The sequence below is a fragment of the Fusarium subglutinans genome (genome assembly GCF_013396075.1).
Source record: "Fusarium subglutinans strain NRRL 66333 chromosome Unknown NRRL66333_c0000441, whole genome shotgun sequence".
Taxonomy (NCBI): domain Eukaryota; kingdom Fungi; phylum Ascomycota; class Sordariomycetes; order Hypocreales; family Nectriaceae; genus Fusarium; species Fusarium subglutinans.
Window position 1 is genome coordinate 1 of NW_023502504.1, and position 13974 is coordinate 13974.

At 49.2% G+C, this 13974-nt stretch overlaps 4 protein-coding genes across 4 annotated transcripts; all 4 read right to left on the bottom strand.

Annotated features, from left to right (window-relative positions):
* Positions 1 to 452: 452 nt before the first annotated feature.
* FSUBG_13948 (endo-arabinase) lies at positions 453 to 1469 on the bottom strand (the record flags this gene model as incomplete). Its single annotated transcript, XM_036678892.1, has 1 exon — positions 453 to 1469. One exon carries the CDS (start codon positions 1467 to 1469, stop codon positions 453 to 455), a length of 1017 nt encoding a protein of 338 aa, XP_036530586.1.
* Positions 1470 to 2955: 1486 nt separating this feature from the next.
* On the bottom strand, positions 2956 to 4683 carry FSUBG_13949 (centromere microtubule-binding cbf5; the record flags this gene model as incomplete). Its single annotated transcript, XM_036678893.1, has 4 exons — positions 2956 to 3509; positions 3560 to 4191; positions 4272 to 4428; positions 4554 to 4683. 4 exons carry the CDS (start codon positions 4681 to 4683, stop codon positions 2956 to 2958), a joined length of 1473 nt encoding a protein of 490 aa, XP_036530587.1.
* Positions 4684 to 5266: 583 nt separating this feature from the next.
* On the bottom strand, positions 5267 to 6784 carry FSUBG_13950 (uncharacterized protein; the record flags this gene model as incomplete). Its single annotated transcript, XM_036678895.1, has 3 exons — positions 5267 to 6132; positions 6187 to 6294; positions 6532 to 6784. 3 exons carry the CDS (start codon positions 6782 to 6784, stop codon positions 5267 to 5269), a joined length of 1227 nt encoding a protein of 408 aa, XP_036530588.1.
* A 1750-nt stretch (positions 6785 to 8534) lies between these two features.
* FSUBG_13951 (n-terminal amidase) lies at positions 8535 to 11772 on the bottom strand (the record flags this gene model as incomplete). Its single annotated transcript, XM_036678896.1, has 4 exons — positions 8535 to 11139; positions 11193 to 11205; positions 11262 to 11588; positions 11637 to 11772. 4 exons carry the CDS (start codon positions 11770 to 11772, stop codon positions 8535 to 8537), a joined length of 3081 nt encoding a protein of 1026 aa, XP_036530589.1.
* Positions 11773 to 13974: the final 2202 nt, after the last annotated feature.

Consider the following 13974-nt stretch of genomic DNA (forward strand, 5'->3'; position numbering starts at 1 on the left):
TGATCTCGAGTTCGGTGTTTTATTTCCCCCCCTAGGGGCGCTTAAGTTGTGTGTATGAGACATAGGAAGGGTGGTGAACTGAGACAAACCAGACAGAGCCTGTTTACGGAAGATTTTCTGTGGCCTCATTGGTTCGTGCCTGGAAGTGCCAGAAGATGGCTTTTACAAGCAGCGAATCAGATACAGGGGAAGCGGCAGTGTAGTTCAGGGCGGTTACTAGCTTTAGGGGCCCAAGCAGCCCCAGCGCTTAATTAAGGCTGGCTCTAGGCTGTAACCGTCATCACAAAGTTCATTCATCATCATCACATCACACCTGGAAACGACTACGAAGAAAAGCGCATATGAAATGAATCAATTTGAGATCTAGTCTATAAGTTTATCCAAAAAAAAAACCGTCCCATAAACGCCAAAACTGCCGAAGATTTCCTTCTCGGTGCCGGTTCTATCTTATTCTACTCGTATTCAAGTCCATATCCAATGGCATACATGCATCTCTTCCCCTTCCCGCACCACGCATGAAACACCATGAACTGTCCGTTTTCCGAACTTGTGCCTCCACCAGGACCTTTCAGGCCTAGAGTTGGTGTCTTGAGAAATGGAGATTTCCCCCGCCTGTAAGGGCCCTCGACCCGGTCACTGATGGCATATTTGAGATCATAGGCATCGCCTGTGTACATGTGGCTACTGAAGAAGAGCAGATACTTGCCCTGCTCTGTCCGTACCAGGCTCGGAGCCTCAACCAGGGGCCCATCCTCGGAGGCGATCCGGTCCAGGATGTCCACAGGTTTGCCGATCGGTGTGGAGCCGTCCTTTGTCGAGACCTCCTGGAGTCGGATGGGAGTTCCCGAGCCGTCGTTGAGAGCGTTGCCGTCGACTTTATAGACGACATATCGTTTGTTTGTGGACTCATCAAAGAAACCCGCCGGGTCGATTGCGCCGCCTTCGTCACGTGGGCAGGCGAATGGCTCAGGATCCATTACATATGGGCCGGTGCTGTTGTGGGATCGTGCAACTCCGATGCAATGTCCACCTTCAGGAAGTTCCCCAGAAAAGTACATTATATACGAGTTGTCTTCCAGTTTCCGCACGTCAGGGGCCCAATAATTTCTGCCACTCGTCCATCCATCTCCAGGGAGGGCATCTTGCTGGAGATGAGTCCACTCGCCAAAGACATCATCTGCCACAGCAACCTGGATGTGGTGACCACCGCCGCTTGTTGCAAAAGACACCCAGTGGTCGTCTTGGTCTTGAACAAGGCATGGGTCGGGGAAGTTGATATCTAGTCGTGGAGAGAAAGACCTTCCGCGACCTTTATGTCTTGGACTCAAGTGCTGCTTTGGTGGTGGTAATATGAAAGGTCGAAGAACAGGAGACGAGTTGTTTATTGGCAGGGCTGATGCATTGTCGAGAAGAGAGATTGAGAGAATGAAGAAGATGATTCGCCCCCAGGGGCTCGATGAAGCGGACATGACGGGCATATTCTCTGAACTCAACCCTTCCTGGGACGCTGGCACTGCAGCATATAAATCGTTCAGCTGAGCCTCAATCTCGGTATCAGTTAATCTCGATGTCATGTATAGTCGATCACTGGGTCCGAGTAAAGCTGAAGGCTAAGTGATCAACACGCTCTGACGTTGAGTTGTGAATCCTTGACCCAGATGAGAACTTGGCAAGTTTTATATCCCAAGGGGAAAAAACAGACTTTGCAGAAGAAAGTTTGAGTCGAATACGCCTGCAAAGTGTAGATAGGCTTCTGATTCAATGACGGGTCTTGTTGGAAGTATTTTTCATATATGAGAAACTCGTATCGATCTCCGGGAGAAGAAACTTTCGATATCAGAACCTTAGACGAGCAAACGCACAACTAACCTCCGAGTTTTCCTCACTTTATACTTCTACTCTTACAGCCACAGGCCAAGCCATGGGACCTACTTCCACCACTCACTACTGCCAATACACTCTCATGCAGGACAGAAACGGCCAACTAGACGCTCTCTTGACAACAGTCTAATCTTAAGGCCATCCCTGATCTTAATAGGAGCAGGCAAAGGAAGGGACCAAAAATTCAGCCTGTCCAAGTAAACGCCCAAGCCAGGATATCCCTCGCCATTATGCTGTGCCATGCGCTGGCTAACAGAGTTGCCGCGACTTGAGTCCTCTGCTTAGCGAACAGGTTGCTGCGGTGGAAGTCCACTCCTTCAACTATGAAACAGGGACAGCTGTTACTCGAGATGCGTTGCTGGAGCCTGATTCGTCCAATGTTTCCACCCAGGTCCAATGTTTTGTTTGGCCAAGACTGGTTCCTTTTTTATCTGCGACTAATACAACAACGGCGGTTGGATTGTTACTCGACCGTACGTATCAGGGACTTTCCAATGTTCTGTGGAACCCTGACTCAACTAGACTAAGGTACATTATGCTCTCAATTATTTCGTGTCCAGAAAATGTGTCATCATACTTACAGTAGCCTCATGACAACACATGCATTGCCCAGACTTGATGGACGTTTCATGACGATGGGACCTCAGATCGGATTTCAACAATACTGTAACACACCAAGAGCCACCGTATTACGTGACCGCTACATTATGTGTCATGTGTTAGTGTACCCCAACCATGCATCAGTCCTTACACACAGCGGTCACAAGCATAAACTACGGCAGATAGACATGATTCAGTCTCATACATTCACAGATCCTAGACAGACGATTCCCACAGAGACATGCAGTAGTTTTATCGTGCTTTGCATTGAGTGCCTTGCATCTACTCCTACCAAGGATTTTCGAACCAAAAACGCCATAATAACCCCAAAAACAATTTCAAGCAGCCAAAAACGGCACGAGAACAAGAATATGGTACAGCAAGCAGACCTCTCCTTGCCAGCAGAACCTACATCTCGGGTATCAAGATCTGCCTTCAGATTTTGGCCCATACCCAAACTTGGCCTGAAATCCATTAGTCGCTGTCGCTGTCCATAGCCTCGCCCTTGGCAGCCTTCTTAGCAGCCTTGGCCGCTTTTTTCTCTGCCTTTCTTCGCTTGCGTTCAGCCTTCTCTTCAGCGGTCTCGCCATCGTGCTTCTTGCGCTTCTTGTCCTTGCTGTCATCAGCAGCAGGTGAAGAAGGAGTGGCAGCCTCCTCCATGGGAGTATCCTCAGCCTCGGAGGCCTTAGCAGGAGCGGTAGCAGCGGCGGCGGCGGCGGCGGCAGAGGCATCGCCGGTGCTGAAATCCTTGTATTCGGAGCTCCACTTGGCAGGAGTAGCATCGTTAGGGCGGCCGTACTTGTCGAGTTTGCCGTCAGCCTTGAGCTTCTTCTTCTCAAGGGCAACAGGGCCAAGACCCCAGCGGCGGGGGTAGAGGTCGCGCTCCATAATGCAGCGCTTGACCTTGGCAACAACACCGTGATCGCAGGTGGACATCTCAACAGTAGACATCTGTGCGATACCTAGAGCAATGGCTTCACCCTTGGTGGTCATAAGAACAACTTCCTCATGATGCTCAATGGCAGACTCTGTCCGAGAATTAGTGAATTGCAACATGCATTATCGTTTGAGGACTTACCATATCGAAGAAGACCGGGAAGCATGAGCTTGGCACCATAACACACGGCGTTAACAGCACTATCCTTGACAACAAGTCGCTTGTAAGAAGTCAGGAGAGTCTCAAGAGGAGAGATAACCTTGCGAAGGTAAGACTCGTCGCGGGTGTTGTCCATTTGCCACTGGGCATCGAGAACATCGTGGAGAGTGACCAGGCCCTTGGACTCATCCATGGCACCACTGCGGACACGTCGAAGCTCCTGCATGTGGCCACCGACACCGAGAAGAAGACCCAAGTGGACACAGAGGGTTCGAATATAAGTGCCGGCCTCGCAGCTGACCCAGAAGACACCGAGGTGTCGGTCGTTGTCGAACTCGATAAGCTTGCTCTCGTGGATAGTTCGGATACGGAGCTGACGCTTGACGGCAGAGATCAGAGGGGGGCGCTGAAAGAGCGCACCGGTGAGAGTCTCGAGAGCGCGGGCGAACTGAGCCTGGCCACCGGGCAGCTTATCGTGAAGGCGGATGACAGCCACATACTCCTTTCCGGCACCCTGCTGGGACTTGACAAGACGAGTGGCACGGTCAATGCAAACGATCAAGCAACCAGTGACCTTGGGATCGAGGGTACCACTGTGTCCAGTCTTTTCGCATCTATAGGCACCATCGTTAGTAGATAGTTCGACTTGGACGCGCACTTTGACGCGATACTCTTGATTGGAAAATTTTCGTACCGTAGAATGCGCTTGACCCAAGCGACGACCTCGTGTGAGGAAGGGTTAGAGGGCTTATCGAGGTTGATGACACCAGAGCTGATGTATTGCTTAAGATCGCGCTTCAGGGGAGAGCAGCCATTGGGGATGGGAGTGAAATGGCCTGTTCGGACAAGAACTGCAAGTTTTGAAGAATATCGGTTAGCCTTTTGAATCTCGAATAAGGGATCAATTGAGGCACCGCAAGCCACCAGAAAATATCAAAAACGCGCTTTAATCATCGAATTGCATCTGGAAACTCACGCTTGTCGTAGTTTTTGAGCAGCAGAGGCCACTGGCTGGTGTCAAGAGAAGGAGTGGTCGCCTGGGGCTTGATGGTGTACTCCTCCTCCTCCGTTGTCGTCTTCTTGACGACCGCGACGTCCTTGGACATTGTGAACGGAATGTAGTTTCCCTTTTGGAGATTGTGTGATATACCGGGTGAAGCGCGGCAGGTGCTTCTTTGCGACAGGAGGGAAGAAACGGAAGGTGCAAGTCGTTGGTTTCCTCAGTGTCTTGCCCGGTGTTGTTGGAAGCTTCCAAATTTTTTTTTCTCTGGCCGGATTTCATTGTGGGGACCGGAGGAAGCTGCGACCGGTGTGTGGCGGCAATTTAACACTAATCCTGTTTTGGTTACCTCGGCGGCTTTTAGCCACAGCAGCCACCACTAGGGTCTACCAAGTCATGTTCTCACGTTCACTCATCCGACAGACATCACAACAGCGAAGACTTCAAGATATGCATCAAGATACTAGCTGACTTTCAGTGGGAACTCTCAAGATTAGGTGCTCTATCTAGACTGTCCTGTGCATCATCCTGCAAGTGCAAGTCCGCAGTGGAGCTATATGTATATATATATACTTCATTCAGTTCAAATCGTGACATATCAATAGTGGTATTCCAGCCTTCAACGCCAAGCTAACAGGAGAAAAAAACAGAGCCGCAAATATGTTATCAGGCTCGTAGCACAGTCGAGCCTACGGGTCACGACCCATTCGACCATTATCTTCGAGATGTCCATACGGGTTATGGTATCCGTATGACTGGTTCATATGGGTGAGCCCTTCTGGAAAGTAACCTGACTGCGGAGCAGTCGTTCGACTTGACTCTCCATAGGGGTTGACGCCGGTCTGATATATCCCTATGCCCGCATGAGGATTTTCCACGGGTGTCATCTCATACTCTTCCCCTTGGGGGCCCTTGCCTTTTGAGTTGCCTGAGTTGACAGATGAGTCATCTCCCCCCAAAGCAACCCCTATCTGGGAGCTGCTTGGATCTGGATGATACATTGAAGGGAACATCTGGGGAAACTGTGATTGGCTGTTCATCGCCGGAGTCATCTGTTGGTTGGGGGCCATGACTGGCCAGTGAGCGAGCTTGAGTTCAGTTGCACTGACGGGGCTGTTATACTGCGAGGCGTATGGGGACACATGGTGCGGAAACAGATGCTCGGATCGGACACTGACCGGCGATTCGTCCCAGCTTCTTAGTGGCTTCTGGCTGAGAGGAGTGTCGCGAGTTTCTCGAGGGATAGTTAGTGGAGTAGGCCAGGAATTGTTGTGTTTCGTTTCCAGCATGCTGAGGAATGCCCTTCTTCGTCTCCTACCACGCCAGATGATACAAAATCCAAGGATAAATAAGATGAAGGCCACACCTCCAGCGGCGATGCCCACTTTGGCACCGAGACTAATAGGACCCTGTTCGAGCCAATCTGGGTTCACGGAAGCAACTGGCGTGGGCTCTGTGACATTGACGTCGTCCCTAGAGAATATGCTTCCTTCTGTAGAGACCAAGGTGCCAGGCTGTGGTTTCTGTTCACATCCAGCTTGAAGAACAGTGATAACTGCCTATGGTCAGTATATGAGCCAGCGAGAGAATTTATTGTCAGCAGACGTACAATTGGCAAGGAAATGGTTGTCGCCTACTTGGAGGCACTCGGTACATCCAATAAAATCAGCTGTGTCGTGGATAGGCCAATTATCGCAATAGTCGTAGCTTTCGACGTCTGAAGATAAGTTGCGGTATACTATAGCGTTGCGGAACGGTCCACAGGCTTTTCTGTCGAGTATTAGACAAAAGTCGGGTACAAAAGAAGGATATCACTGACGAGGTCAAACAAGGTGTGTCTATTGTGTTATTATTGTCAGGAATTCCGAAGAGGCAATACGAGGTTGCGTAACGCAAGTTGTCTAGAGATGGTCAGCCCTCGGTTTTCATGCTGAAACGTAAAATCTCAACCTACAGAGGTAGTATTCCTGGTCTGTTTGATTGTTCTTAGTAGTGTAGTCGCTGCTTTGCTCACACGTCAGGCACTGTTGAAATACAATGCCTGCGCCACTGGTATAATCGCCTTCCTGGCAGACGACATCGTCGTTTGTAGTCGCATCGAGTACATTGCCACATACTGTTCCACAGGGAGAATTGTCTGCTACAAGAATTGCAGCAGCTGGACCGAGCAGGGTCAGGCCTGTTGTTATCAATGCCAAACCATGCATCGCTGATGAAGCCGGCGGTCAATTGTATGGTCGAGTTGTGGATGGCCTTTAGTGGTAGGACAAGCCTTCCAGTCAGTCTGGCCGCCGATGAGAAGCCAAGCTGAAGATAACGGAGTCCGATGTAGTAGTTGGGTCCGCTGTTTTTTTCACCAGTCAAGACGGTAGGTGAAGCAGGATTTTGTTGTGTGAGCGCAGTAGGACGAAGTTTGCCGCCTCTGAGGGGTCTTTGGGGGCCAGTTGACAATCGGCCGCACCCAGCTCTTATATCAGACCCGGCCACTTCTCAGGCTTAAGAGGCCGTGGCATGCGTGACATATGACATGTGCCAAAGGCGCTTCTTGTGCCGCGCTGAAGACGAAGTAATAATGGGAAGAATCAGCTGTTCCAGCGCGGTTACAGATGCACAGAATTGCTTCAAAATGGCGAGGGAATATGAGTGATGCGAGTGATGAGTTTGAAATGGCGTGGTGATAAGAAGTGTCAAGCGCACGCACCGCCATGGTTACAGAGGCGCATATGCAGTGAACACAAACAGTTCATATCTGATTGGGGACAAAGTCCCACCTCTTCCTCCAGCCTCTGCATCCTCAAGTGTGATAGTTGGTTCGCGGTAAGAATCGACAGTGTTCCTCGCCAGGATTGGTCGGCTTCGACAGGTGAGGTCTCTTCCTCAACCCCAGCTTCGAGTCTGGAGGATAGTGTCTGAGGGGAACCAGCCACTTACAATCGCTATCACGACAACCGCCAACCCCATCTAAGCTAAGCTGCAAGATCCCCTGGTCTTTTCACACTAGCCTCGGCGGTTACAGGTTCAATGATCAATCCCCAACCCCTGTCCATTTGAGCCCGCCCCCTGCCTAGCGTCCTTTCCCGGATACTGCTCTGCGGCACATGGGAGAGGGTCAATTCTACCGAATCAACCGTGCTTACAGATGGAATTCGTTCTCCTTCCGCCAGCACCATGCCATACCTTTCCGTGTGCATCTCGTGGCTCTCTAGGACAATTACACAAATTGTATGTTCTCATCAGACGTTCGAGATATGAGAACAGGCGAGTCTAGGATAGATAAACATGAAATGACTGCGGGCTATACGACATATCCGCTTAGTTTAAGCTCCCTCCAGCAATCAGACCCTGCCATTGCAACTGAGAAATATACTTGCCTTAAGCTCTTATCATCTTTGACTTCAGTAATTCAAAGTCGTATTTTTCGGCTCAATTCCCGGGATTCCCTGCATGGACACTGAGCTTGACAGCCAAGCTGGGAACTTTACTCCATATCATACAGGATAATTAAACCCTCACTACTATGGCCTTCGACCTACTTGAAACATTGGGAGAGCTGAATAATCATAGGAGCGGCACATCACACAGTCCTAGGGATCTTATGGTTAGTCATTCCTTGAACAGCAGCTCTCCATAAGGCTGTGCCCTTTCCTTCAACTAATACATAGCATAGTTACCTATCGGACGAAGATAAGTCAATGAAATGGGCGAATTATCCAAGATTTATATATAAAGCAAAAGTCTATGCTGCACATAAGGCAGACGTGGCAATGTCATGTAGCAGTCATTTATAGGTGCGATATCTTGCATTTCATAGACCTATTCACTCCTCGCCGCTTTCAATAAAACGCAACGCATTCTCGAACTGTAGGAAGGACATGCTCAAAGTATTCGCTCAAGAAGTGAAGAATCTGTCGTATGTTGATCAAGGTAACTACCTAATTCTGACTACAATAATTCACTTTATGAAGCAACTGTTGGGTGAGGCTGCTCGGTCGCAGCAGAAGCTTTACCAGTTACAGGGTCACCACTGAGACCGCCGTTTGGCATTGCCTCAATGTCAGAATCGTCCGTAGCGAATACCATGGCCCTGGGGGTCTGAGCTGGGTTGAAGAATGAGGGGGTGCTCGGGGACCGCTCTGGTGAGCTTGTGTCCCAGGTAGCTGCTGAGGAGCTGCGGTCACTCTGCTCAAACACTTCACTAAAGTTTGAGGCGGGTGTAAGGATGCATTCTGACTGATCCTCTTGGTATCTCCTCAGCATTTCTAAGCCATCGAGGCCTTGAACTGGTTGGAGAATCTCCTGTTCCGGGTGTGCGCCATTTGGAAAGCGGGGAGGATCAGCAGAGTGGCCACGTTGAGGCAAAGAGTCTACTGCTAAACGGATGGGAACACTCTGGGCACCGTTCGAGCTTGATCTTCCATGCACTGGACATGTTGGACAAACTATAGCTTCGAATCTCTCGAAATTATCTCCTCCACGGGATCGATGTCGGGACTGATGCCTAGTAGAGTTGTGGCTAGAACGACTTTGTCCGCGCGGCTCAGAATGCTCGATACGACTATGGAGGACTTCATTTCGAGTAGAGTCCGTAGAAGGCGAGCGGAGTGGTGACTTGAACGCTTCGTGTGATCGTTCACTCCGAGGGAAATCTCTGGGTCCTGGTGGGCGACCACGGCTTGCGGCTCTGGAGCTGGATGGAATTGAAACGGCGTCAGTGGTAGAACCATGTCTATGGCGGCCTATTCTCCCCGAAGTTTGACTCGGACTGGCTATCGAGCCTCTTCGTTGATCATTGCCTGATGGCGAGATCGATCCATGTTTCCCCTTTTCGCTGTTTGAAAGAATACTCGGGCTTGCAACGAGAGGTATCATAATTCCATCTAGATTCGAGTCCGTGGACGTTTGGTGGGTATGGCGACTGCGACTGCGAGACTTTGCTGTCAGCCGCTCATCAATCGAGTGTCCGATTTGAGATTCTCGGTAGTATTCACTTCCACATGAGACTCGCGAACTGGAGCGCCGAGTCCTTACTACTGGTTGTTGTGATACTTCTTTACTGGGGCTTTCATGGTACTCATTTGAAGACCGAGCTCGTTCGTGCGTCCTGGAATAGCTGGATCTTTCGGGCTGGCGTGAGGTGGTTACGGATGACACAGTCTTTCCATATTCAGATTTGATAGCCCTTTGTGAGATCAGGGATGAGTCCGAGATAATTGTGCCATTAGTCAAGTTCGAAGATGTATTGCTCATGGGTGTCTGAGAGTCGATCCCCCTCGAATTGTGAACAAAAGCTGCGAGCTTGCTGCCATCCCTCACCGTGTCTGTGCTTTGGGGGCGCGGCTCAGCTTTTATATTGGTCCAAGGGAACGCCCCTTGCTTCTTCCCAATTGGTGTCTCTTGAACCCAGCTTGCTGAAGCAGGTGTGGCGATAAGAGTCTCTGATGGGTTCCAAAGCCAGCGAGCTGTTTCAGACATTGAATCCAAGTCTGACTTTGGGCTTGAATAATTATCTATGTTTGGTAACGTAAAATCGTTGCCGTGCAGTTGGCCTCTTAGCCTCGAAAAGCTTGATGGATGTGCAGTAGGGAGCGCACTGTCCGGATAAGGGGTACTCTCTTCTGGAGGACGATGATTTGATGTCACTGTTCTAGCAGATGCGCCAGACATCGCGGAGTCAATCGATTGGATTGATCTATCGGACCTCAGAGAAGTAGCAGTAGGAGGGGATCCTTGTGGACTTTGGTGTATTGTGGATCGTGGTGATTTAGGGATGATTAGTCGTGGCCGAAGAGCCTGGGGAGTTGGACTAGGAGCTGAGGGTGTGGGAACGCTGAAACCCTCGAGCCCTGGAGAGCGCAAAGAGTGGTACTTCTTGAGGTCAAGCTGCTGAGGAAGGTTTGCAGTTGAGGTGTGTATTTGTTCGCTCAGTGGCTCCTGGTAAAGTCTTGAGCGCAGCGGGAGTTCTCGGTTGATTGGATGAGCAGCGACCTTAGGTCCCGATGGTTGAAAGCCCCTACTCTCATGAGCTTCAGGTAGCTGTGTACTGTCGTGTTGTTCAGTATGTGCAGCGGATTCGGTCGTTTTCTGCTTGTCGATATTGTTGTCTCCATCTGGTTGTTCTTGCTCCCGAGGCTTCCCACGCACTTCGATTATCGCACTACGGCCTGTCTCAGGTCGTTGTACCAATTTGGCGTAAGGCTTTTCATTTGTGTCCACCACGAGCAGTTCTCTTTCTCCTCGTCCCAAAAGCCCGTAGACCCTAACCTCGCCGTCCAAAATGCCAACGACGGCACTGGTTCCGGCATATAGGACTTCTTCCTCGTTGCCACAGCGATTGCAGAATACAACAATGATCTCTTCTCTGGTATCTTGGCGAATAAGAGGCTCAAGGCGAGTGACCCAATATGTCAAAGTCTCAATGTCAGGCTCATTGGGCATGCGTGTAAACTTGCGTGGTTCCTCTCTTGACATCCACGCCATCGACACGATGACCAAGTTGGACCCGGCCTCAAGGACATGGAAAGCAAACTCAAATGCATCCCACGGTGCTTCGTATTTGTATGGACTGTTTCATTGTTAGCCATATCTGATTTATCTGCTGCTGAGTATTACACGCACTTGAGGTCCATGCCTTTGAAATTGTTAGTTTTTGAGGACTGATTAATTTCAACAAGGGATAATACTCACAAATGCCTATTGAAGTGTTTCCAAGGCCCGTGATATAGCCTTCAAAAAACCCTTCATCACCTTCTAGTGCCCACGACTCGTCGGTATAGTATAGGAAAGATTTGCGATAATTGGCTATTGTCTCGCCTTCTGAGTTCACGACGATAGTGGAGTTGTAATATTCAGGATTTGCCGGCCAATGCGCAGAAAGATCGACTTTTTCGGGGTATCCTACAGTTACGACACAGTTGTATTTGAGAGCGACGGTCCTAGCCCAAAGGGACGTGATGCCGGATCCAGAGTACTCGAGAAAGGGTGCGATGTCTTGTAACGACTTGAAGTTGTACCCTTGAAAATTGTCAGCGGATCTCGCAGTCAACGGGATTTGTAGCATACCAGAAAATGCTAGCTCAGGTAATACAAGGAGATCCAGATCGTCTGGGTTCGCTTTGGACAGAACTGAATCCGCGCGGTTCAAGTTGTTGTTTACATCTCCCACATGAGGTGCAAACTGTAGACACCCAATTCTCATCTCGACAACGTTGAACGAAGTCCAACCCCGCAATGGTAACACGTCTCCTCCGCCCACAGAAGCAATCGTGCTAGGCCTTGAAGCCTCAGGTAGCTTAGCAAGCAGGCAATACAAAACCAAAGGAAACAATGAAACGACGAAAATGAACCTGAAAGGGAGTATACCGGGTATAGAATGCAGATGATGAACCAACACAACCAACAACCAACAACCAAAACAGGGGACCGGGCGAATATGGGGAAGCGAGAAGAATCGAAGTGCGACAGAAGCAATGTAATGGGTATGGGCCCTGTCCGGTATATTGGGCCGTTTCTTGGGAGGCTGGGATGCACCAGTCTGCTGGAATCTCCTGGGCCGCTCAGCGCCCGCCGCGAGCAAGAACTGTAAGACAAGCGGTAGTAGTGAGGGGTGATGATGCCATGTACTGTATCCTCTGGCCAACTAATTCAAAGCGTTAACCGCTGAGTTGAGCAGTCATCAAGGGTATGAAACTCTTCACCCACATCCTACCAGCTCCTCCTTGCCTCATTAAGCCCAGCGCGGGGCGGTCCGAAGGTTTAACTGGCCCACATATCAACGCTACTTTTATGTGGGTGACACCATGACATGCTCTCACCAAAATCCACTTGAACTTTTTGAGCCCATGAGTTACTATGTAGTTCCCGGCATGTTGGGCGAGGAGTCTTTGAAGTGATTCTATCCAATCGCTTAAAAGTTTCAGGGATAATTTTGACCTCATCTGTCTGGATGCCATGTGTGTTGGTTTGTCATTCACCGTGTTGGTTCATCTATGAGATGGCCAACTGCAAGGGCCACAACGATAACCAGGGTTTACGTGCTCTACCCGGAGATTTTTATGTCAAGCCCCAGTATTTCGCTCAATATAACGGCTAGAACGGACAACCAACGGCCAACAGGATCCCAACCTTACAAAGGAGATTTCATGGGTGCATGCACTGTATATGACCGGTGCTTGCCCATCCCCGCCCATACCAATTTAATGCATGTTGTCAACGGTAAGGTAGTATCAGACGGGCACAGCACAGAACTTCAGCAAGCCCCTGTAACAAAACCTTGCAAAATGAGAGCGATGTGCTGTAACCTACAGAGTACCTATCTATGGCATATCGCCAGCGTAGCACTGAGGCCAGACGAATATCTTACAGACCAAAGGCAACTATCAGAACATCAGTCTCTGCCAGTTTTCATGATGGTTCAACGAGTAAAACCCTTCGTCCCTGGTCAATTCATTTCACCCGAAGGCTCAGTAGTTGTTGGAATGTCGTGAGCACTGTAGCCAGCCTTCATGACTGTTGATATACGGTCTCTAGGTGTGAGTAACATCAGGCCCGGGCCTAGTGGCAATAAGTTTCCTCTGCAGCCACTCATTACATACATCTCATAACAACTTCAACTCATCCTCAAGCTCGTTGGTCTAGGTCACTTGAGCTTTTATACTCGTGATATTCATCGGCGAAGGTCCGTATGAGAGGATTTTATCATCCAAGCTATTGACATCTATTGGCGCATACCAGTTCATGATGAACCGCGTGCAACCCAAAAGTGAAGAAGGGGGAGGGAATCATATTCATGTAGAATGCCTCAGTCGCTTGTCTATATCTCTTGTATCACAAATCGGCGCTATAGCACGGATGGATATTATGCTCTCCTCACTCCATAGAAATGTCTCTGAACCAAATGTGATACCGTATCTACTGTTAATATTCATTGCGGCTTGCACGCCCGTGAGTTAGGTGAGTTAGCTGACTGATTAGAAGCTAGTAAATGACCTGTATTGAATAAAAGAAGCTCTGTGATGCCTAATTGTGCCTCTACAAGGACCAGGCCTTCGTAAGGAATGACGTCTTACCGTAATAGTATGAGGCTTATAGTAGCTTGTAAAAAACAGAAGCAGTCGTGATGAATTTTAATGGTAGATACGGTATGTTCTCGAGGTACTCGGTGGAAAGCTGCAAAACGGCCATCCCCGGAGCACAAGAAACCCGGTCGTATTGCAAAAACATCGCAAAGCCTGTTATATCCTAGGATCGCGAATGGTTTAAATGCCAATATTAAATATGCGTGTTAGTTAACTAGAATAGTTACCAAACTATTAAAAAGTTAAATATCTCTATAGCCAATACGTAAGGTATAGCTAATAAGGTCTTATAATAAATATAATATAATATAATACTTATTTTT